The sequence below is a fragment of the Echeneis naucrates genome, chromosome 14 (assembly GCF_900963305.1).
Source record: "Echeneis naucrates chromosome 14, fEcheNa1.1, whole genome shotgun sequence".
NCBI classification, from domain to species: domain Eukaryota; kingdom Metazoa; phylum Chordata; class Actinopteri; order Carangiformes; family Echeneidae; genus Echeneis; species Echeneis naucrates.
In genome coordinates this window covers 12,296,858-12,320,706 of record NC_042524.1, presented here as the reverse complement: position 1 = coordinate 12,320,706, position 23,849 = coordinate 12,296,858, and the positions used below count along the sequence as shown (strand labels likewise).

General features: G+C 39.2%; 4 protein-coding genes across 6 annotated transcripts; 2 read left to right on the top strand and 2 right to left on the bottom strand.

The window, feature by feature from the left end:
• Positions 1 to 204: 204 nt before the first annotated feature.
• On the top strand, positions 205 to 6,083 carry chrdl2 (chordin-like 2). The gene is made up of 11 exons (XM_029519341.1): positions 205 to 335; positions 784 to 896; positions 1,024 to 1,117; positions 1,225 to 1,370; positions 2,610 to 2,703; positions 3,107 to 3,168; positions 3,731 to 3,899; positions 4,022 to 4,210; positions 4,311 to 4,484; positions 4,753 to 4,845; positions 4,974 to 6,083. The coding sequence occupies exons 1-11, from the start codon at positions 269 to 271 to the stop codon at positions 5,105 to 5,107; spliced, it is 1,335 nt and encodes a 444-aa protein (XP_029375201.1). The 5' UTR covers positions 205 to 268; the 3' UTR covers positions 5,108 to 6,083.
• A 5,533-nt stretch (positions 6,084 to 11,616) lies between these two features.
• On the bottom strand, positions 11,617 to 15,387 carry LOC115054659 (X-ray radiation resistance-associated protein 1-like). Of its 3 annotated transcripts, XM_029519964.1 has the most exons (10): positions 15,367 to 15,387; positions 14,636 to 14,914; positions 14,464 to 14,541; positions 14,285 to 14,378; positions 13,884 to 14,002; positions 13,660 to 13,776; positions 13,426 to 13,582; positions 13,190 to 13,305; positions 12,953 to 13,058; positions 11,617 to 12,863 (listed from the first exon to the last, which is right to left on the bottom strand). In XM_029519964.1, the coding sequence occupies exons 4-10, from the start codon at positions 14,355 to 14,357 to the stop codon at positions 12,679 to 12,681; spliced, it is 873 nt and encodes a 290-aa protein (XP_029375824.1). In that variant the 5' UTR covers positions 14,358 to 14,378; positions 14,464 to 14,541; positions 14,636 to 14,914; positions 15,367 to 15,387; the 3' UTR covers positions 11,617 to 12,678. The 3 variants fall into 3 exon arrangements, with proteins under 3 accessions (XP_029375824.1, XP_029375822.1, XP_029375825.1); XM_029519962.1 differs by lacking the exon at positions 15,367 to 15,387 and having other exon boundaries at positions 14,636 to 15,050; XM_029519965.1 differs by lacking the exon at positions 15,367 to 15,387 and having other exon boundaries at positions 13,884 to 13,999; positions 14,636 to 15,050.
• LOC115054552 (X-ray radiation resistance-associated protein 1-like) lies at positions 15,360 to 19,072 on the bottom strand. The gene is made up of 6 exons (XM_029519817.1): positions 18,633 to 19,072; positions 17,674 to 17,813; positions 17,502 to 17,573; positions 17,351 to 17,423; positions 17,165 to 17,267; positions 15,360 to 15,471 (listed from the first exon to the last, which is right to left on the bottom strand). The coding sequence occupies exons 1-6, from the start codon at positions 18,721 to 18,723 to the stop codon at positions 15,360 to 15,362; spliced, it is 591 nt and encodes a 196-aa protein (XP_029375677.1). The 5' UTR covers positions 18,724 to 19,072.
• LOC115054150 (sialidase-3-like) lies at positions 18,913 to 22,191 on the top strand. The gene is made up of 3 exons (XM_029519200.1): positions 18,913 to 19,537; positions 19,695 to 19,934; positions 20,035 to 22,191. Exons 2-3 carry the CDS (start codon positions 19,710 to 19,712, stop codon positions 21,040 to 21,042), a joined length of 1,233 nt encoding a protein of 410 aa, XP_029375060.1. The 5' UTR covers positions 18,913 to 19,537; positions 19,695 to 19,709; the 3' UTR covers positions 21,043 to 22,191.
• Positions 22,192 to 23,849: the final 1,658 nt, after the last annotated feature.

The window sequence follows — 23,849 nt, the reverse complement described above, 5'->3', positions numbered from 1 at the left end:
TTTTGTAGGCATCAGTAGACCAAGTGTTGTGCTGTGTGGTTTAACGTGCATTAGAGGTTGCTGTGATCTGTTTTAAAGTAATGCCTTCACACGTCATTCCTCCGGGTTGTGAGCTCTCTGTCCTGAGGGAGGCGCCAGAGATTAACTCAGAAAAATGTTTTTTTTTTTTTTTTTTTTTTGGTATTCTTGTTTCACACTGTCCTGTAGTTTTTGTCCTGCAGAAACATATTTATTGCGATTTGAAGACGCAGTCACGCACATGTAAAAGATGAAGTCCATGCTTTTACTCTTTTTCATCATTTGGTTTGCAGATGCTGAGCTAAAACCCCGGAAAGGTAAGACCAGAGCTTGCTGATGCTTATTCTATCCCATTCTAACGTGGGGAGCTTAAAATAAGGAAAAGCCTGAAAATGTGACTCAAGTAAGAAAAACTTTTGTCGGACTCCAAAACTTGCCAAAACTGAGCTCGTATTTCCCGATCAACACCCTCTGTTGCTTTTAACACAACTTTTGTGCTTTTGTGGTGGAACTTTTTCAGCTGGTTCTGTCAAAGAAGCCACTGAAACTGAAGTCATCTTTTTGTCTGAGTAGTCATGAGTTGAAGTGGGATCAGTGGCATTTACAGCCTCGCGTGTTTTCAAGTTGTCTGCACTACTCTGAGCAGATTGTCGCTTTGACACATGTTTATATTAGTTGACACGTGGATGCTTTGTGTCGTCCACTTTATCTGCGCCATATGCTTTTCTCAATAGCTCATCGGTCCCTGTTTTTTTTTTTTTTCAGGATCTTCGGTAGTATGCACATTCAAAGACAAGACATACAGCCCGGGAGACAGCTGGCATCCCTATCTGGAGCCCTTTGGATTCATGTTCTGCATGCGTTGTGTCTGCACAGAGGTAACCTTTGCACACCACATCACCTCTGCTCAGGCGTTTAAAGGAAAATGACACCAAAAAATACTTCACATTGACATGAAAGTTTTGGGATCTTAAAGGTAACCCATGCTTGTAAACTCTCTCTTAGGCAGGTCATGTGAAATGTAGCACAATCAAGTGTCCCTCCCTGCCATGTGAGAACCCCGTAGCTGAGCCTCAGCAGTGCTGTCCAAGATGCACAGGTAGACTGTCTTTCCCTTAACGCCTCACCGGCTCTGAGTTTTTGACAGAGCCCATTCTCCTTGTGATTTCAAAGCCTCCTGTCCTCTGTGTGATGTGCCCTCCTCAGATGAGCCCAGGATCCCGGCCGGCCTGAGAGCTTCAGTGAAATCCTGCAGGTATAATGGAAGCATTTATCAGCCAGGCGACACCTTCACTAAGCTTGACCTCTTCCCATCCAAGCAAAGCAATCAGTGTGTCATGTGCACGTGCTCTGTAAGTTCCAGACAATTTACCTATTTCTTCAAGCCAGGTTGTTTTTTGTTTTTGTAGCCTTGCATGAGGTGAAACTGTGGTCTTTGATCTCAAAGCAAATTCATAATGTACAAACAGAACATAAAACATAATAACAGAAATTCAGATGCAACTTAAAGTTTGATATATGAAAAATCCTCAGTCCTTGACAATGGTAAACCTTTTCAGTTAAAAGCTTAGCTACTAAATTATAAATATAAATTTGGCACAATGTTTGTTTGATTAGAACAACTTATTTAAGCATGGCATGAATCTTAAATGCATCAGCGTCTGTGCGTTCAAAGATTTCCACAGACTTTTTTAAAATTCATTTTGTGTGTGTGTCTGCTGTATTTCAGGTTGGCATTGCTATTAATATTATTTCATACGCGTGAAGTGTATCTCTGCCAGCTAATTTCCTCCTGCTGATGATGTGCCAACAAAGTGTACATGCACTGTTGAATTTCATTCTATTCTAAATACTCTTAATGAAAGCCTAAATTTAGACAACAAAGGGCATCATGGAGATGACAGGAGAAGGAAAGCCGAAATCGAGACAGCTGTCATAATGCGAGAAAATAATTTAATGACTTTTTTTCACATTTCTTTCAAATTTCTCTTCGGCCTAACTTTATGCATTCTTTCTGCTGAAGCAGTTTTTGTTCAGGTCTTGATTTCAGTAAAACGTGCTCATATCTTTTATTATTACCATGACACCAGTTTTTTTTTTTTTTTTAGCACAGAAAAACAGTGGAATTTTCAAGTTTTTCAAGATGTGCCCTGAAATGCCCTGAGGTGGCTCAGCTAGCAGCGTGGGATGTCGGTTATTCATAGTGTTGCTGGCTTGAGTGTTCTTTAGCTGATAATTGTTTCTAATGAGCAGACACACACCATTGTAGCAGCTCTGCTGCTGCCTGTGCATGTGCAGAGTGTGTTTGTGTATTTTATTCTGGACAAAAGCCAGATATAAATATATAAAAAAAAAAAATCCTTAGGCCTCATTATGTTTTTGTTTTTATGTTTCAAGGAGAGTAGATGTCAGACGACACTGTGATTATGTTTCTTGGACTTGACTTATATTATCACTGAAAATATGAATCCAAGACAATTAGAAAAAGGTTTTGAGTGGACACAGAAGCACTGGAGTACTTCAGACTTAGATCTCTGGAGCACATTTGTGGAAATTCAAAACATAAAATTCTCCTGCCTCTCTTTTCTCAGAATGGAAACATCTTCTGTGCTCTGAAAACATGCCAACCAATCACCTGTTCCTCACCAGTTTCAGTTCCAGATACCTGCTGTTTGGTGTGTAAAGGTAGTCAAACTCCAAGCTCCTAGCTGAGAAAATGTTTCTAACTCTGTTTCTGACCTGGAATAATATGATTTTGATCAGAGCCAAGGCATATGGACGTTTCCTAAAATGTCTGTTTGGATACTGATATATATCCCAAAAGGCAACAAGATACAAAATCACAGTTAAATTGATTTAATTAATGTTCAGTGAATTAACTTTTATTTAAATATATTGCAATAAATGCTATGTGTTTTTTTTTTTGTGCCAAAATATCACACTATGATTGTATTATGATAAAATTCTACTAGGGGACTAATGAAATTAATGAAATATGGCTCAGTGCTAATATAAGTTCATTCAGGTCACCGTGTTTGTGATAATTACAATTTCTCACTAGCTGGTTTTGGGTTTTATTCTCCTGCAGATCATGGAACCAGTGGCTCCTCATCAACTGAGGATGGAAACCAGCAACTGAACAGAGGCGTTGTAGGTCGTCACTGATTTCTCGTTAAAATAGCTGTAGACATTTCTTTCAAATGTAACATACCTATGACTGAAAATAAGCTGTGGGTAGGTAGCCAAGTGGCATAGGTGAGCAACTGCCTTTTAATTACCAGGCTTGGGTTTAATTCCCAGGAACAGTCCACTACAATGAAGTCCTTCAACATGATACAGAGAGCTGCTCTGTAGATTATGCTTTGACAGCCCTCTGAAAGGGTTATTTTTTCACTGCCAACGCAAAGATAATTTGCTCAACTTGGCATCGCAGTATTCAGATTAGCACTCAAACATCCATCTTGCTGTGGTCATTAAAGATTTTGGGCCATTTGGCCTGATCATCACACTGAATTGCAGTGTCTTATTTGAATTCCTGATAAAATCTGAGATAGGGGAAGTGACTCAGCAATCTGGAGATACTCTTTGGACCTTTTTAGTTTTGGACTAAATACAATGCTCTTCAACTACATCTGGGGGCAGGGAGGAGGAAAAATCATTTTGCTCAACACATGAAAAGTAATATATTTGATGCTGTCCTTGTTTGTAACAGAGGCATTCAGTCGACCAATGTGGTGGAGAGCCAAGCAAGGCGCGGTCCGACCGTGCCACCCCGCCCAGGGTCAGAACTGCTCCCAGAGGCTTGAGCCTGAGTAAACTTAACCTCAAAGGGGCTTCAGAGACCACTGTGAAGATTTTGTTGCAGAGGAAACACCAAAGAGGTGAGACTGTCATAGCAAAAAAAGATCCTTTTTAGGTGTTTGATTTTATGGACATCTTCCTCACAGTTGCACAATTGTTTCCATATGTAGTGCAACGATCAGATGTTTTCCATTTCTCTCAGTGTGTTTATACAATGGCAAGACGTATTCACATGGAGACATGTGGCACCCAGTTTTGGGGAAAGTCCTGGAATGCATCCTGTGCACTTGTAATGATGGGCTTCAGGACTGTAAGCGCATCACGTGCCCCAGTCAGTACCCATGCCAGCAGCCTATGAAATCAGTGGGAAAGTGTTGCAAGACTTGTCCAGGTAGTCCAATGTAGCACCTGACGTAACTGACCATTTATATTGACTTGGTGTTAATTGGGGTTCCATACATTGTGACCTCCCTCTGTTTCTTTATCTCTAGAGAATAAAACTGAAAACAACCAGACACAGTGTTTTCTTGGATTTAAAAACAGCCTCTCGGTGTACAAGGTAGAGTCATCTTTGAGAGCTGACCCGCCCCACTCAGTTAGGATCATTGCTGTTGAACGACAAAGTACCGCTGAAATGGAAGTGCAAGTGTGGAAGACTGTAGAAGGTACTGTAACCACTGAAGCAGCTACACCTAAGGAACAAATCAACATTTAAGGATATTCAATTTCATGTTGAAAATAAGATGAGGAGACTACTGTGTTTTTCAGATCTGTCAATTCAAGCTGAGCTTAGCATAAAGCTTAAAAAAAAAAAAAAGGGAAAAACGACAAACAACTAAAAATGGCACATCACACATGTATTACTAACTTTTCGAGGTGAGGGTAGGTGGATTTATTCGCGTTCCATCCTCATCTGGATTTTCATTTATACAGGTGTTTTGCAATTAATGGAAATTGGTGACGTTCAAAGAAAAGATATTATGGATCATCCAGAAAATTACACAATGCTTACAACACTCGATGAAGGTTTGTTGACCATGATATCAGAATGCATTAATGCATGGGAAGCTTATTATAGTTTTAGATCAATTTGGATGTAGTTTATTTTATTTTGCTTTTAGGATGTGTCATATTTCTATGAATTTATTTTTCAGAGACGTGGCGAAAATTTAAAGTGGAGGGAGAAAATTTGAGTAAAGCTCCACAGACCACAATTTGTGAGGACGGCATCCGGGAGGTGGTGACTTTCCTAAATCCCACACAGATTGAAGGCCTGTGTTCACCTTAACACTCACTCTTTATATTGATAGTCCCCATCAGTACATGGTTGACATACATACTTATATATTTGAAGAATGCATATACACATGTACATACTTCCGTCATGCATGTTGCACTTGGTTGTCCTGCATCGTACCTGCCTTCAACGTGGAATTTTTTATTCATATTTTTGCTTATCACTTACTTCTTACCTCATTGTTCATATTGTTTTAATGATCCTGTAATTTGTTTGTTTGGTTATTTGGTTTAAGAACTATGCTATACTGCTATTGCTGTGCAGTTGACAATTGTCTTGGTCATTAACTGGAAGACAGTTTTGCCTCCACCTGCCATGATTCAAACATGATGAGATTGGGTGGATTTGGATGGACGCTCTATACAAAAGGTGAATGTGGAATATGGAGCTGGAAACAGTCTGTGGGCCGAGCCTTTGTAGGCTCACTGGCGTTTGGGGATATTTTTGGATCAGTTTCTTTCAAACAAACCCTTTGCTAAAGTTTATGGATATAATTTGTACATGCAGGATGAGGGGCCACGTTCGGTTTAGAACATTAATAATTTTTATAAAGGAAGCTATACGATCAACATATTTATTGTAAATACAAACTAAGGTTTTGTCAGCTTATTTAAAACCTATTGGGTCTTGTTTTATTTGTATATATACATTTGATTGTTGAATGTTGTTTTTTAATGAAGTAGCAAGGAGCATTGCAGTGAGGTAAACACAGCAAAACTGTGTCTGTTAGAGAGAAAACAGCCTTCATAAAAAATAAAAATAAAAATTCCTGTTGTCAAATATAGACCTGCAGTAGCTATTTTTATACAGCCACAGGTTTTGTTGTGTTATCATAACCTAACAGCATTTAAAACTCCACATAGCAGAAATATTTGTATTTTAAAGCGGTTGTTGTTGATGTAGTGAATGCACTCTGTACCTCTGCTCATCATTTGAACCCATAAAGTTTTCTCCCTGTTTTACACCAGTCAGCATCTTTGCATCTCTGATTTGTCTAGAGTTTAAACTTTCATGTTTTTAATGTCGATTGGCCAGCATGTATGAGGCAGTGGAATATGTGCCTGAGAAAGGCTTAAGATGTGACTCAGAGCTCGTGGTTTGTTTTTCAAGGCGTTGTTTGAAAATGTTTTGTTCATTAATCGATGGTGTGCATGCCAGCTACAGCAGAGCCATCCTAACTCTGACATAGCCTCCAGGTGTCCATTTGATGGAGCTCCAGAAGCCCGGATAAACTGTGTTCCTGCTGGAGATGAAATGTTATCAGAGACATGGAAATCAGAAGCAGAAGTAGAAACACACACACGCACACTGTTTCCCAGAACCAGCATTTCCTTAAAAATACATTTTTATTGGTGATGGTACCTTGCTGAGGCCATGAGCTACACAACAAGTTTGTATGTTTTTCATTCCAAATTAAAGGACTAAAATGTTCACTTTACCATCCCAAACTCTGTTCTTAAATTTGATGTTTGTTCAGGATGTTGTGTATGATCTGGTGAAAAAGGATTTCACCGAAAACATGCTTCTAATATTAATACACAACCAGCACTGGCACAAAAGTTAGGGAGTCACAAAGAAGGAGAATCCATCCAACCGGTTGACGAAGAGTGCTGACTAGCTCAATCTTAAATTGGCTGAGAACAAAAAGACACTTGGGGCTAAAGGAGGGAAACTATTGGTTGGTCAGAAACATGACAAGGAAACTGTTTTCTAACAAACTGGCTTGAAGGAAGCAATGATTATTTTAGTGTTTCTTATTCACTTGTTTCCCCAAGTGGCAAAAGATGCCACTGATGTCACTTTAAAATGGTGTTTGGAGAAAAGCTGGCAAGGTAAAAATACAAAAATTTTAAACTTTCTGTAAATAAGCTCAGAAACTACAGCAGAAAAGGTTTATATTGAAAATAGCTGATAACATAATGGGCATGCTGTAACAGGACAGTGTACATAGTCCTTTTGCATCGCAGTTTTCTCCCACATCCCTTTTTTGGCTGAGCCCACTATAAACTCGAGATGGTATCTTAAGTTAAATTTTCTGTCATGGAAACTGCTCTATTGTTAACATGTGGTGAAGGATTGTGCCGGCAGATCTAAATGTAGGCCAAGAAAATGAAGGACATTGGTACTTCCAAAACACAGAGCAAAATACTAATAATCACTTACGTGTTGCCAAAAACACATTTCAACTTTGAATGAGATTATTATTGATAAGTAGCTTGGTTCCCAGAAACTATCGTTTTGCTCAGCAACACTGTGCATTCTGTCCACAGGCCCGTTTGATCAACAGGTGTCAAATTATCACTGTGGTTCCCATGACTCAATGAGTGTGCAACTGCATATTTGGTGGACTGAGTGGGTGCTTCAGAATAATATTGCTTCCCTTCTCTGTGACCTCTCGACATGCTCTCTCTGTCCCCTCCCCGTTCACAATGACTCATTGTGTTTCTTTCACACTTTGCGCCAGACAGCTCTGTCCATCTCTCACTAAAGGCATGAAACAATATTTTGAAACAACCGTTCTTCCCTTGTGTGTCTTCATTACTCACACAAATATTTTTTTGTGTAAGCTGCTGGAACCGACAATTTACAACAGCCTCTGCTGTCCCAAGTGGTTGTTCCAGTCAGAAGGGTGAGAGGGCGGCGTTCTACTTTATTGCTGCCAACTTAAATTAGTAATTAACATTTCCACGTGTTCACGTTCCCATGCAGGTCATTAAAAGATAAGTGTTAATTATTCAGGTTTAAAACCTCTTTCATTTTCAACTTCATGTGGCACTGAATGTTTCAATATCTTTGTCATGTCGATGATAGAAATCCCATCAGTCCGCATTTTGAGAATGTTTGAATTTGTCTCACGGGCCAATTCAGCTATGCATGCTTAATCTTGGCTCTGGCAATTGTAACAGCTGGGGGCAGTCAGTAGGTATAAATCATTCAGTCGGACAGCTCTCTGTGTATGTGCACTCCACCCTGCTGCCCATGTAGCCCAGATCCAGTGAGAAGTGAGAAAAATGTGAGTCTCGGGGTCACAGCTCGGTTTAGGATTGGAGACACTTCTTTGTAATTTTTAACAAATCCTTTTTGCTTTTGTCGTTCTATATGTCACTGTATGTCACTTCCTTTGCGACAAAGTCACAGAACAAAAGTAAACTGCCACGCAAAAGTCCTGATCTGTCTGCGGTTTGACAGTTAATGCCGAACTGCATGCATTACTTTCAGGTGGTCTGCAATGCATATGCAGTTTTTGCTCAGTCAAGCCTCTTTCCAAAGTCTGAATAAAGAAAATATCGTTGTCTGCAGCAAGTCGGTCCTCACACGTCTTCAGTGTTTGTGAGGAACTGAAGCATTGCAAATCAATCAGGCAGTCTTTTGATTCAAAGGAAGCCAAACCGTGTTAAGTTAATTAAGTCTGATAGATGCGTTTGCTTTCATAGCTGATTAAGGTGCTCCACAGAACCCCTGAGTTTATACTTCATCAAAATACTTCCGAAATCTATCAAGGGCTCTGTTTTTTACACCCTTCCCCTCTCATTAATTAAGTTGGCCCTGATCATTTTTACTGACAATTGGAGTCTGGCCAAGAAAACATGGACAATACTGGGATGCATGTCATGAACACTTTGGCCTTCATCCTCTTATCCCGAACAGCTCAGCTTAAAGGTCAAAAATTTAAACACACGCTAATAATGAGCTGTAAACTACTAAAGACAGGCCACAGAGAGCTCTTATTTCACAGAATAAAGAAGGCCGACAACAACTTTATGGTTTTAATCTGTAATTAATAATGACCTCTTTTCTGATGTCAGCCAGACGATCCAAAGCCTTTCCAGGATTGCATGATAATTGTGTTACAGTTCAATTGTCCATCAAAAGAAATAATGAATAGGTCCAGTCTGCAGTGAAATCATTTGGCACTCGAGTAATGAGGAGTGTTGATGAGGTATTCAGGCCTATTCTTCCTGAGCCAAATCTGGTGTCTTAGTCTCCGCAGGGTTATTCTCAAAGCTTAACTGTTGGCCCTCAATTCGAGAGTCAAAAGAATCTTACACAAACATTTCTTAGGTTCAATTGCTGCAATGACTGCTCCAGATGTGCAAATGTGGTGCATTGAAATGTACAGAAAAAAGCATATAAATAAATAAACATCGATCTGTCTAAGACACAGACCGGCGATGCCTTTCTCCACCATGTCTTTTGTTATTTTTTGCTTTTGGACACAGTACCCAGCGCTGCTGCCAGATTCTGTTATATCACCAAGTGCATGGATAAAATGTGTTTTCAGTTAATAACTCACCTCATCAGTTTTTCATGGTAGGAACAAAAGAGGTTATGAAGGAAAAGCGTAACTGAGCCATCTTGTTTGTTTATTCCGTGTTGATGTTACTGTGAGGAGGAGTCCAATAAAACCAAAAAGACATGACTTTCATTGGTTTCACCCTACTGCGAACGGCGGATTTAACTTTGTGCTTATTAAAATGAAATGTTTGGGATAACTTTGCATATTTGAAGGAAATAAAATTACAGACATATGTGGTTGTCGAATTACATTCAGTCTTGAAGGGGATATCTCACGTTGTTAGACCATTTTCACTTCTTTAAACATGCATACCTTTGTGAGGTCAGCAAGTGTAAAACACAGAGAGCAGGCCAGAAAGTAAAAGGTGTTTGTGATGACGGACGGTACAACACGATGCAATATTCAAAAAACATAAAAAATAAAAAAACAAAAAGCAAAAAACAAAACAACCAACATCTTTTCCAGTGTTTCCACTGTTGATATCCATACAAAGATATATTCTGTGGTTTTAAATGAGAAAAACAATCTGAATTTCCTCCCTCACGCTTCTCTCTGGAGCTTTAAAGGAAGATGTTTCGTGCCATATTCTGTACTATAACTTATTATTGGAGCTCAAGTCAGAATGGGTCGTTTTGTGTCAGTGTTTTTACAGAGAGACACACAGCCAAGCCAACCATAAATAATGACTTGTTGCCTATTACAGCTCCAAATTTTTAAAATGAACTGGTCTTCAAATGACTATTTTTGAGAAGGTTGTGCAATAATTTATTGACTTCATGCGGTCCAGCTTTGCGGTTTTTCCCTTTATCTCTCTCTAGCTTACCGGCCTGCGATCTGCTGCTTAGTGTTTAGTAAAGCTGCATTAAGGTTCATTTCTTCATGGATTGGAATACAACAGGAATACCTGATTGCAGCACCGCACCGGTTTTGCAAACTAAGCTCAGTTGTACTTGATGTGACATTATCAGCTGAAATGAGGCAGTTTGGACATTAACCCTGACCCATAAATCCAGTGGCTTCCACTAAAAATCTATCTCAACCTCTAATGCTGCAGTTTTACTTTATTAGTGTGGCTCAAACCCAATCGGACAGAAGAAGGCAGTGGGAGGCTGAGCAGTGAACATCTAAACATGTTCACATCATCCTGTCTGCTGAGACTGTGGCACATCGTTGAGCAAAACTGAGGAAAACTGACAGGTTTAGCCACCTCTTGCACTTTTTTTTTTTTTTTTTAAACTTACATCATAAACTTCCAGCATGAAAACTTTGCTCTTATGTAACTGTAGATGTTTGAAGTACCAATCATGATCACTTCAAAATTGCTTCATCACAGTTCAAAATAGACTCATGCCAGGACTCTCTGGCTAAAGAACAAACCCCAACAAGTTCCTGAAATCGACATATCTATCAACAAATTCTCAAAACACTTCTACTTGAGTTGAACTATATAGTCGGGAGAGAGCAATAAAAATATAATGGTTGAAAAATATCAAAACATTTAACACAGTTTACTGGAAAATCATACATTTCACCGGAAAACTATTTTTCTCCCACTTGTCAGTCTCATTATCAAATATTTCAATTATTTTGCTGGACAAGAAAAATTCTCTGACCAAAGATCAGATCAGGACAGGACAGCTTTTCCAAAGCAGACGCGCTGTTGAAGTGTTTCTGTAACCCCATATTCATATTTTAAGATATTTGTGATTAATTATTTAAAAATATTAAATATCAGATTTTCATATTCCATTAAAAATAAATGACTGATTCCAACTCTTAATAATAGCAGAATTTGTTATTTTTAAGAGAATTTGATTTGATTTGATTTGATTGAATTTTTGAATATCAATGAAAACTTTTTTTTATGATTTATTAATCATTTTGCAACTATGTGGAAATATAATACAATTTGAAATATAGTGTTAAGCATTTAGCACAAAAATGAAATGAAATAAAATAAAAATGAGCATTGATGAGTTGCCATAAAGGGGTTTTATACAGAGAGCATTTTACTTTTAATAAGCATTTTACAAAGATAATATTTATAGTCTCCATTTGACATTTAATAAATCCTGAATCATGGAAAAATCCACTGAAGAATTTAATATCGTACAATATGTGCATGACTTATCTGCAGCATGAGTACCTATTGATTTTTTTCCACCTTGGATGAATGCGCATTCCACATCTGCAAGCTGCTCTGAAGAAAAATAATTGAAATCATATGAAGGACAAGAGCATGAAATCAAAAAGGGGATGAAAAAAGAAAACAAAACATGACTAGAAATTTTAAAAAGCTTGACTTGATCATTTATGCGTTCAAGGATCTGAACTGTAAGTAATGTTGAACAACAGACGTCTGTTTAATATTACAAAGAACTACTGCTCAACTACTATTGTTCCTGCCTTTGGAAATGATCATAATTAACTTTGTGAAAGCAGATGCACAACACGCAGATGATATAATTGAGTCGTGAGAATCTATGGTCTATCAAACTGATTCTAACCATGCTGCAGTAAAGGGGCTCTGATTTGATCATCTTAAAATGTTCGACATGGTAACAGATCGAATACAGACGCCGCATCCTCAACTTTAGTTACTGCTAAAAAAGTCAATAAAACTTACAGCCCACATATTTCTGCTCTCAGCTAGGAAAGCTGACGACGGTGTTAATGCTCACTTTTCCTTTCAGTAGGATACTGGCCCAAGTCTGCGTGCTCATACTGGATTTCTCTGTCATATTTTATGGATTTACACAATGGTACTGTGCTTTTCGCTGCTGACTCATACAGCAGCATTGCTTTAATGCATAAAAACATGTTATGTTGTGCTATCTTGTGTTCAGAAGATGGTGCAGAGAACAGACTTTTTTTATACCTCCTATAGTAAACTTAAAGATATCTCTAGGGCTACCATGCTGGGATGATAAAGCTTATGGGAAACATATAGCATAACATAAGCTTCTTGGGAACAATGAGACATTTTTGGATTGAAAAGACAAAAATGTAACAAAGAGTTAAAACTGGCTCAAAATACACCCACTCATCTTACAACTGATATATAGAATGCATGCTGCACTGATGGCATCAGTGCAGCTGCTCAAAACTATCACAATATTTCTGTCACAGTATTAACCAGACAGGCTCATGTGAAGAGACAGACAGTGATTTTCATTCCAATCACGCCAGTTTTATGCCAATATCAACAAGGTGTTAGCCCAGACAGGAAATCAATCACATTTCAGTCTAGCGTTTGCAATATGAATCACAGCATTTTCACAGGTAGAGGTTGAGCTCCAATGACGTTGGTGTTTCCGGCTGACTCAAGGCTGGCTAGATGCTCCATTGTTTTCTTATGGACCATCTTGTACTTGTTCTTCAAATCCCTGAGCAGTGATACAGCTTCTTTGTAGTCTTCCCTTTTACCGCCTGTGCTGCTTAGAGCACTGCCTGTACAGAAAACAAAATGTTACATAAACAAAGGTAAGGTCATGAAAGGTCACCTTGTCTGAAAGGGACTGTGTCAGAAATGTTCATACTCAAGGAGACACGTCTTATGGTTATACTCTTTCTCATTTGCTTGATTAACTCATCAACCCTTTCAGGCGGCCGCTGTATTGGTTTCAGAGGTGGAAGTTCCTGAATCTGTGTACAGAAATGTTAAGATGTAACATGCAGGAGATTATTCTTGGTTTTTAAAGTTCTTTTTATATTTATTATAATTTGACAGTAATGTTGAAAGCAAAATGTAAATGAATTTGAAAAAAATATCAAACCCTTTTCTTTCTTTCTCTGTATGGCATCTGGATGCTATCAAGTTTTGGTTTTGAGTCTCTGTAAACATTAAGATTCTTCAGTGTGTGTTCCAGCATCCGAACAGCTGTCTGAATTCCTGTTGGAAAAAAAGCCTGAATATTCCCCTTCACTATGGGGCCATTGTATAGGCAAACTCTTCAGGGCCTGACAAAAATGTACAAAAATAAACAGCTGAAGGTGAAACTACAGTCCTCACCAATGGCCTGTACCGCTTCAGGATATGGTTTTGCATCCATCCAATCGTAGTGGGTGAATTTTGAAGAAATGTTATCATCCTGTTTTCCTTTCCCTTCTGCTCCTGTTTCTTTGTCATCATCTTGAAGATCAAACTCATTTTCAGAACTGTCTGCTGCCTGAAAATGAAAAAACATCCAGTAAACTCAACCAACCGGAGCAATATGAAAATCACAGACCGTGGACATGTACATACCTGAGTAAAAAAGAACTGACTGTTGTCTCTGCTTTTCTTGTCCTCCTCAGTTTGTGCAGGACAAGGGGCTTCCATGAGTGTCGGCTTCTTGGGCACCTTTGAGATTCTTTCTTCCACCTGCAACACAAAAATGTAGAAAAATTCATTGTGGATATTTACAGTCATGTGGTTCAGCCTGGGGGTGTCACGATCAGACAATGTAAATGATGCAGAATGAGTCCAACCTTCCATTTTGGATTAGTAGACACCTTCAGTGGAGGCTTTGTGACTTCTTGTGTCTTTTTACTCTTTATTGTTATCCCCAGTCTCTCTTTGAGGTGATAGGTCAGTAGTGGTGGGTCTCCTATGTTCAAACGAAGGCATGAAGGTGGTTTCAGCAACACAGATTCAGAGCTGCTCTGTAGAATCTAACTCTAAAGTAATATTTTTGTGGCTTTTATGCCTTCATTCCAGTGACAGTAGTGGAAAAGAGGGTGACAGGGAGTAGGGAGAGAGGGGGGAATGACACGCAGCATAGGTTCCCGGGGCGGAGTCAAATCCAGGACGCTGCGATAAGGTGGCATGCCCACTAACTACTCGGCCACCTGCACTGCCATGTAGAAATCGTTTCATAGGAGAGGATTACCACGTGTTTGTGCGGTCAGAGGGTTGGAGTGAATAGCAATTTCACGAAGCATTGGGAAAAGAGCGACAGCCATCAGTGCCTCTTCTTCTGCAATCTGATGACAAAGGACTGATGAGACATGCTGGGAAATTTTTCAAGAATAAAATAAAAGTGTATTACTTATAGGCTGATAGGCATACCCTGTTGTCAGATAGATCAAGGATCTGAAGCTTTGGTAGTGGCAGAGTGGATCCTTTGCAGTTGTTCTCCGGGATGTCCTTGTGAAAAGTGTGTCAACTTCAATCACATATTTAAAATGTGGGCAAGAGAAACAGTGATGAAACATCAAGCATCAACTGCGGAATTAATTACCTGTGAGATTCTTCTGAACTTTTCCTCATGTTCCAGATTTGGCTCTGTGTGGGTTGGTTTGAGTGGATTAAAATGACAACTTTGAGGATGCTGAGGAAAAGCTTGCAAGTCTTTTGTTAAATGATTTACAAATTAGATCAAGCAAATTCTTAGCATTTACCAGGTGTGCCTTCCTTTGTCAGCTTTTCAGTAGAAGTCTGCACACAATCTGAACAGCCCATTGGGTGCAAATATGGTATTTTTGAAATGCGGTTTCCTTGTAGGTTTAAATATTTTAACCTGAAATTTAACCAATGATATGAAAAATTATTAATTTTTTGACATGTTGTGCTGTGGCTTAAATCGGCACTCAAGTGATAAGTGGCCAGAACTGATGCAGCTGATGCCAAAATGTTTTTGTTTTTGTTTTTTTGTCCCGAATGTGCGTTATTCCATAATACAAAAAAAAAAAAACAACTTCCCTGTGTGATAAATCTTTAAATTTGCCTGATTCCTTACTATTTAATTTCACTTTTACCTTCCTTCTTCCTTTACTCCTACCCTTTTGTAACCTATTTAATATCTTTGTTTTTTTTTTTTTTTTATTATTTTATGCAATTTCCCCACAGTGGAACAAATAATGTCACTTGAATTAGAACTTTACAACTGGTGATTTCAGGATGAACAGTATTCAAGGGATATGATTGTCCTTTTTTCTCTCATAAATATTATTTAGAAAATCAGATCATGACCTGTTCAAGTTTTTAACACTGTTCAAGACTCCGGACGACAGCTTGTTATCATCAAGCATCAGAATTTCAAGAGCTCTGAATCGGGTGTCATCCTCTTTAGCCGGCCTGTACAAAAGAAAGCATGACAGTACATTGAACCAGCATCATGAAATCCATACAGTGCACAGATTAACAACCAATGGAAACATTTCATAAAGCATCAACAGCTGTATTTACTAATGTATACATTCCTAGGCCTACACACCATAGATACCTATAGACAACATTAGCTACCTGGCTGTGGGGCAGCTGTGTCAAATGAATCAGGAGAGTCAATCATGAACATTTGTGCACCCCCTTTTGGGCGATTTGAAAGTGCACTATTTCAGTGTGGCCTTTCATTGGAATTAACAACTTCAACAAGTTATAACTAATGCAACGTTAAAGTGTGGGCATGTTGAAGACATGATGAGCTTGAAAACCCTGTGGCACCACAGGCTTGAATGTTCACGATAAAACTATAAAAAGTTAGCATTATGAAGTGAGGCAGAGTACTGCATCATGCGCACTGATGTCCTCTGCAGGAACAGATGAAAGAAGCAGACTGTAGTCAGTGTCAGACTGAATTTGGAGAATCAATTTGCATTTCGATGTGGACAATATGCACTGACACTGATTTGTTGTCTGCTTTTCTGACTGCTTCTGTACAACTAGTGTTTTTAAATTTATTTCCTATGGAAAATGTGGTTTTTGCCTCCATCTCTCTGGCAGATCAGGCATCACACAAAGCAGTACTTGACAGAAAATATGTGACTGTGAAGAAGAACCGCAAGACCACATTTGCTAATCAAGTGAATTGTGTTATCTGCTTGTGTTTTTGAAACTTTTCCCAGAACAAATGAGAAAATAGCACTGCAGAGGAAGAAGATGATTTTTTTTCAGATTTTGGGCATAAATTTACATCACAGTAGATGTAAAACAATTGGCAAACAGGATCAAATCTACGCACTGAGTTATTCAGTTGTCTGATCATAGGTGATGCCTAAAAAATATTTTAAAAATCTACAAAAAGACCAGTAGACTTGTTTATATTGGACACCACATATCCATATAATATTATAATGCTGATCTATGGAAAAACTTACTCTACTAACAGTTGGGTCTGTTCACAGCTGGAGGATCCCAGATTAGGAGGAAGATGGCGAAGCTGGTTCCCAGTAAGATGTAGAATTTTTAGCTGTGGTAGTCGACCCATGGAAACAATGCCATCATCTGACAAACTGTTGTAGGATAAATCCAAAACCTGTAAAGATTTAAAGTGTAAAGATAACCATAATCACAACAAGAGGAATGGACAGAAAAATAAGAGTTTAACCTATTAACAGAGTGTAGGCCTGATATAATTCAGTTGTTACACTGATTAGCTTCTGATCTGCTTTGCGCTGCAGCATTAATCAGTTATGAATTGTGCCCTCCGTTTATTGGAATCAACTTTGTTCAAGAATAAAACAGGCACAAATATTGAAATTCTATTTTTTAAAAACATGATTTAGATGATTTAGAGATTAACCTGGCAGTTTCGTGGATTCTTTGTTAGCAGATTACAGGAAGGTATGAAAGTAATACAAAGTATTAAGTAATAAGTAAAGTAACAGTAAAGTGAAAAAAGCTTCAAAACGCAAACCTACAAAAGTATAAATGAAATGACAAGCTGTTAGATTGAAATAAAAGACAATCAGGTTCTTCTTAGGAAAAAAAACTATTATAACAACAACAATAATAAAGAAGCTGAGAAGTAGAGTACAGAAAGATCAGTTACCTTACCTCAAGATGAGGGAAGTTGAATGCATCAAATGTCATGCTGCGGATCCCATTTACACACAGACTGAGTTCTCTCAAAGACACAAAACTGCTGAATGATGCTGTAGAGAAACAGGGACGATTCAAACACTTGCAAGCCTTTTGTCAGAGAAAAAATTACTGCTTGTAAAATAAAAATAATCACCTAAAGAGAGGGAGTTAACAGAAGCATCAATGTAAGCTACATTTTCAAACGCCTTGAGATCTTCTGGCTTGACCTGGGCACAGTTAGGAAAGACTTTTCAGTCAGTCTTTCCCAGACTAAGTAAATTTACAAGCTGAAAACGACCACTTACTTCATTCAATTTCTGTTCAGTGATGTCAACAGAGCAGAGCTCAGATGGTTTATCAACACAATGTAACTGTAGCTACAAAGGAAAATTGAAACTTTATTCACTAAAAGACAACCTGTCATGTGCTCTTTTGTCAACTCAGGAATTCTCACAAAAGAAGATTTCAGTGACTTACCAGGAAGGGCCCATCTAATGTATTACCATTAGCCTCTGCAGAGTCCACTTGTTTTTTATGAGCCTTTTTTATTCTTCTGTTCACAATGCTGTTCTTCTGCTCCTCTGCCTTTCTGTAAGCAACAAGCCGATGGCCACCACCTGAAAGCAAAGTTTAAAAAAAAAAAAAAATGTCATCATGTATAGTATGGAAATAATCTGGTAGGGCAGCAATGTACAATTACTTGCATATTACGTTTATCATGAATATGATTAAAATACTAAAAAGACAAACATTGAAATAGTTTATTATGTCCAACAGATTGTCCAAAACCCAATAATGAAAGAATTAACAATTTGAGATTTACATTGATAAAGGTGTTTTTCTATTCATTTTTCAAATCCTCGGATTAAGAATAGAACTGCAGATTCATTTTCTGACCAGTGACTCTTCAACTGATCCACCAAATGTTTAAATATACAGTCTACTAACGTGAAAATCGCCAGAATTGGTACAACTTAGTAATAACAATGCAACACACTGCTAATACAACAATATAAACATGTGTACTGTGCATTACCACACAGTGCAAAGCATTTAGTCTAATTCCTTCCAGATTTAAGTTTACTGTCCTTGTTATTCCCGTTACAATCAGTTACTAATGCTTTATAACTAAGGGTTAATAAAAAAACAAAACAAAACTTTTTGGGTTGCTAAATAGCTAAAAATCCTCCTCCTGTTAGTTGTATGTTAAATAAATAAAAGCTCAGCAGTTGTTTTTTTTTTTCACGTGTGGAAGTGAAAGTGGAAATGATATATTGGTTTGCAACAACCTGGCAACCCGCAGGCTAATGATATTGATCATTTATAAATCGTTTGAAGAGTAAAGGTATCAGTAACAGATCACGGGTTGTGTACAACAGTTGTGTTATGATGAAATGTCAGCGTGGACCTAAATACCTTCAGTCACTTCAACCCACCGTCTTTCCTTCGACTTTGTAGAGCTCTGGCTGGGAAACAGTCGGTAGGAAAGCTCGGCCCATCATCGCGTTTGTACGACAAAGAAGTCATCTCGTTTTCTGGTGTTTTATCACAAAACTTCTCTATATCGATGTTAATTCAGCTTTTCATGCTCAGAACTAAAAAAACAAAAAACTAAAACCTGGCAGCCGCAGCTCCACTGTAGAGCCCTGTCTCCTAGCAACAACAGCCGGTAAGATGACAACGGCCCCTCCCGTCCAGCGGGGGCGGTGTGACGACGTCATAGCTCTTCTGTCCAAGGCGGAAGAGCCTGACGCACCGAGCGGCCCGAAGACTATATACAACAATGAGAGCATCAACAGCCAGGCCGGTCTAGACTGCTAAAAGGCATTATCAAGCCGATGATAGGAGAAGGCGACATGTTTTCTGTCTGTAACGAAAGTCATCTAATGGACCACTTTGCGTCAGGCCTTTGGTCGAAACAGTAAGAAATAACGTCACTACGCCGTGTCCTGCAGGGTTGGCCTAAGAGGGAGACTGTTTTTGAGTTTCCCTCTTCTGTAGACCTTCTATGGTAAGGCATTTAGTCCTGAAGGTCAACCGGCTGAAATCTGATTTGTCTGGTACGTAGCAATTTTCTCCTATTCTTATGGAAAAATAAGACAAAACGACTTGTTTTGCTAAGCTCGATAGCAGCTTCAAGCTAGTTCAGTCAGGACGGGTTCGAGCCAACGCGGAAGTACGCCACGGTTTATCTCTCGCACCTCTGGACCCGTCTTTTCTGGTGAGCCTATAGCATCATTGTCGTGAATATCAAAGGTCTCCAGTTCGGCGTGAAATTACACGGTGCAATGCCGTTCACCAAAAGATCAGGGATGACGACCGGAAGGAGGGACAAGTAAAGGTAAGGGCTTCGTTGTGCATGCACGCTGGGCGCTATTTCCACTAATACAATCATATGAAGCAACGAGGACCAGCTGGAGTATGAAGTCCCTCCTGTCTGTGCTTTAAAGATTGTTATAATATGACTCAATCCCTTACCATTCATGGTCTATTCACAGGAACTCCGATCCACCATGGGAAACAGACAGTCGAAGAGTGACAGCGGAGAGGAACCGGTCAAAACAACTTTGTTTGAAAAGGAGTCCAGTGGAACAACATACAGAATACCTGCTCTCATTTATCTGCGGCACTGTCACACCTTCCTCGCTTTTGCAGAGAAGAGATCCTCGCCTTGTGACCACGATGCCAAAGTTCTTGTTGTGAGAAGGGGAACCCTGAAAGATAATGGATCTGTTCAGGTTAATATCACCAACCTTTACTTAAGCGTTTGCTGTAAAACACTGTCACTATTATAAGGAATTGTCTTTTTTATTGTTCTTCTTCGCCTTATTTTTTCAGTGGTCGTCAAGTCATGAGCTGTCAACAGCAGGTCTACCAAACCACCGCACCATGAATCCCTGCCCCGTGTACGAAAAACACAGCAAAACATTGTTTTTATTTTTCATCTGCATCTGGGGAACCATCACAGAGACAAGACAGCTCATCACTGGTAAGAACAAGACACGTCTCTGCTATGTTAGCAGCAGGGACGATGGACAAACTTGGAGTCAAACAAAGGACTTAACAGAGACTGTAATTGGCGAGACTATCCATAAGTGGGCCACATTTGCCGTGGGTCCTGGCCACGGCGTTCAGATGGAGAATGGCCGATTGATCATCCCAGCATATGCCTATTACATCCCTCACAGATGCTGTTCCTTCCCCATTCCTTTTACAGTCTACCCACGTGCACTGTCTATTTATAGTGATGACTTCGGGCAGATATGGCATATAGGTAAGATGCTTCGAAAAAAGTCATGTGAATGTGAAATGGCAGAGATCATAGATCATGAGGGCAGGAGTCATCTTTATTGTAATGCTCGTAACACTGGAGGCCACAGATGTGAGGCCCTGAGTGAAAACAGTGGTGTGTATTTTGACAAGCCCCACATGGCTCCAGAGCTTGTTGAGCCCCCTTCAGGTTGTCAGGGCAGCATCATTGGCTTTCCTGCCCCTGAATTTGTCCCAAATGATGACGCTGAAAGCAAAGCATGTGGCACATCTCTCTTGTCCCCAGACACGCAAACCTGGCTCCTATTCATGCACCCAACCAATAGGTCAAGTAGGAGGGACATGGGTGTGTATTTGAACCGATCACCCCTGCACTCTTCAGGTTGGGACAGACCCAGGATCATCCACAGCGGACCCAGTGGTTACTCAGATCTAGCCTACAACGGAGACAAAGATCAGTTTTCGTGCCTGATAGAGTGCGGGAAAGAGAGTGAACTAGAGCAGATTGCCTTCATGTCGTTTACCCTTAATGATGTCATGCAGACAGGCAGTAAGAAAGAGAAGAAGATGCGCTGAGTTGTGGTTTTATTGGTGTATTAACAAAGCTCTCTAAACATTCTCCTGCAACCTAGAAGTCAAAGCAAAGGCCACTTAATATGCTGTGCAGTAACATCTGTCTGTGTATACTGTTGTTCTACATTCTGGAGATGATAATGCATGAGTCGTGTGTTTTGTTGTCTCCTTGTTTACATGCAAATGTAATTCAAGTCTTAATAGTATTAATATGCAACCAGCTAAACCAGGAAGGAAATCTTTTTTTTTCTTTTTTTTTAAATTGGGGTGGTTGATTTTAAGCATGCTGTGCTGGACCGTCATTTTTAAAACCGGCTTTGTGTGTGGCATGTTTGACAAGCACTTCATCCCCATCTTTGCATCTTATTAAGCTGTCTATTTCTGAGCAGTGGAGAGAATTTGCCTACCTCCTTTTATTTTCATATGAAGATCATAGCAGGCCTTGTAAAGTAGAGCATAGAATTTACTCCATGCTCAGTCTCTCCTTTATATTTCGTACTCTCTGATTCACATATGCCTTCTACGCCACTGTTTAAACTTAAGCCGTGCCACAGCCTATCAGCACACAATTTCTTCTGTCGGTCCCGGTGGTTGCCACAAAGTTGACAACAAAACTGGACAGAGAAACGTACACATTCAACTTTTTATTGCCAGTGAATCGAGGAAGAGACCAATTAAACTGTACCAGCCAATGGATTAGTTGAGACAATGTACCTTCAGTAAGCTACTTATGTCAGAAAGATTTGGGTTACTTTGTACTATACACAGATTTGTATTACACGCATTTTCATAAGCAATATTTAGTTATTATTACATATTTATTTTCAGTTTCCAGGTTAATTTGAAATGATTTTAAGAACATGCATTTTTTTCCTAGCACCATTGATTGCATAAGTGCAGTATTTTGACGAGGTATGATTGGCTGGGTGTTGGTTGTCACGTGAGAGCCTGACACAGCAGAAGATGAACTGCTAGAAAACTTGCACACACCTTGTACTGAGCTATTTTAACATCCCTCTTTGCCAAATGTTGTGAGACAAATAGCCTCGGGGTGACTCTACACTATTTTCATTGTGTTTTTGTTGACTGTTGTGGGAAGTGACAAAAATCTGCATGAAACATGTATTTTAGTAGAAAATAAAGTAACCTGTGATCAAATGACTCATCTGGTGTTCAATTTTCTACACGTTGCTTGATTGCACTGTAATTACAAAAATACTTGCTCCAGCTAATTTTTTTGGGATAAATTTACAACGATATGTTAACTGTTCATTTGTCAAACAAGAATAAGGTGGTTAAGGGCAGTCTGTGGATACGGGTTTTAAGCAGCGATCAGAATAGCTTCATCTGCTGAGGGAAATATTTTTATTCCCTCAGCAGACATAAGAGGCCAAGAGCTGCAGTGAGTTGAAATGAAATAAAGTGCTTTTGTTGGAAAGCGAACTGTGACTGGGATTCAAATGCGATTCAGCAGATGTGCAGACAGCAGTGATGAACTAAGGACAGGGGAGGGGAACTGGACGTGGTAAAGACTGACAAATTGTATGCCTTTAATATTAAAGGACTCACAATGTTTCTCAATGTCCAGTTGAGACATCGGCGTATCATGTCATGACGCATGTTGTCTGTGCATCTGGAAGATATGACCACACAGACAAGGTAAAAATACATGACTGGCAGCAATTCACTGAGCAAGGCTGAATTCGAGCTGTTCTTTTCATTGAAGCTGAACAGACCAAATTCTTAGTCTGAAGACCTGATTGCTGAGGCCATTTTCTGATTTTATGGTTTCCAGCTGTATTTTCATTTGTTGCACTGTTCTGATTGGCTAGATTGGAGCTGTATTCTTATTGGTTTCTATAGCACTAATCTGATTGTGTGATGGTTTGTACCTACAGTATTTTCTGACAGATTGACTCCTGGATAGCTGTCTCTGATAACTTGTTGGTCTACCCGGCTGCACTGTTTCTTTTTGGGTTCATGAGATATAAGGAACCAGAAAATAAATACCCTGATAAAGTTACATTTTTATGCCATGTCATCAGCAATAGCAGGACCTGGAGGCACAATTATGTTTTCATTGTCTATCCAGTCTATAGTTATTTGTCCAACCACCCAATCCTCTGGACTCACAGATGAACTGATTACATTTTCAGTGGTTAAAGGTCAAGGTCAAGGTCATCATGACCCCAAAAATCTTGCAAAAACAATATTTTTGAATGCATGAGAATCCCCTCATATTTACAACAACGTTTTTCCTGGACTCAAGGATGAACCGATTATTTTTTGGCGGTCAATAGCCAAGTTCTCCTCGTCAACACAAAACAGACATCCACCTTCACAAAGAAATATCACACACACGATTCTGGTTAAAATGAGATGAAACTACTCTTAGAGACATACAACTGCGAAGCATTAACTTTAGTTAGAAATTTTCGGGGCAGTTTTTATCAAAATGTTCTCAATCAGGAGTTAAAACTGCCTCTCTTGGAGAGTAGTTTCAGCAGGTGGTGCTCAAATGAGTATTTATGGTAGCGTGATGGTGTACATACATGGGATTTATTTACAACAAAGCTCTATGGCACACATGAATCACTGATATCAAGATTTGGCTACACAAGCCATTAAAGTGAAGGAAGAGATTAACTTGAGAACTAATTGAACAAGTGTTGGAGCACTAACTAGATTTTTGGCACACAGTGTCATTACGACCTGCGTCCTTGGATATGTAACAGCAGGCTGCTGATACAAAAGCTACAACTAAGGAAGGTTTGAGGTGTGCTTTAATAGATGTGGGGGCTTGCATATCT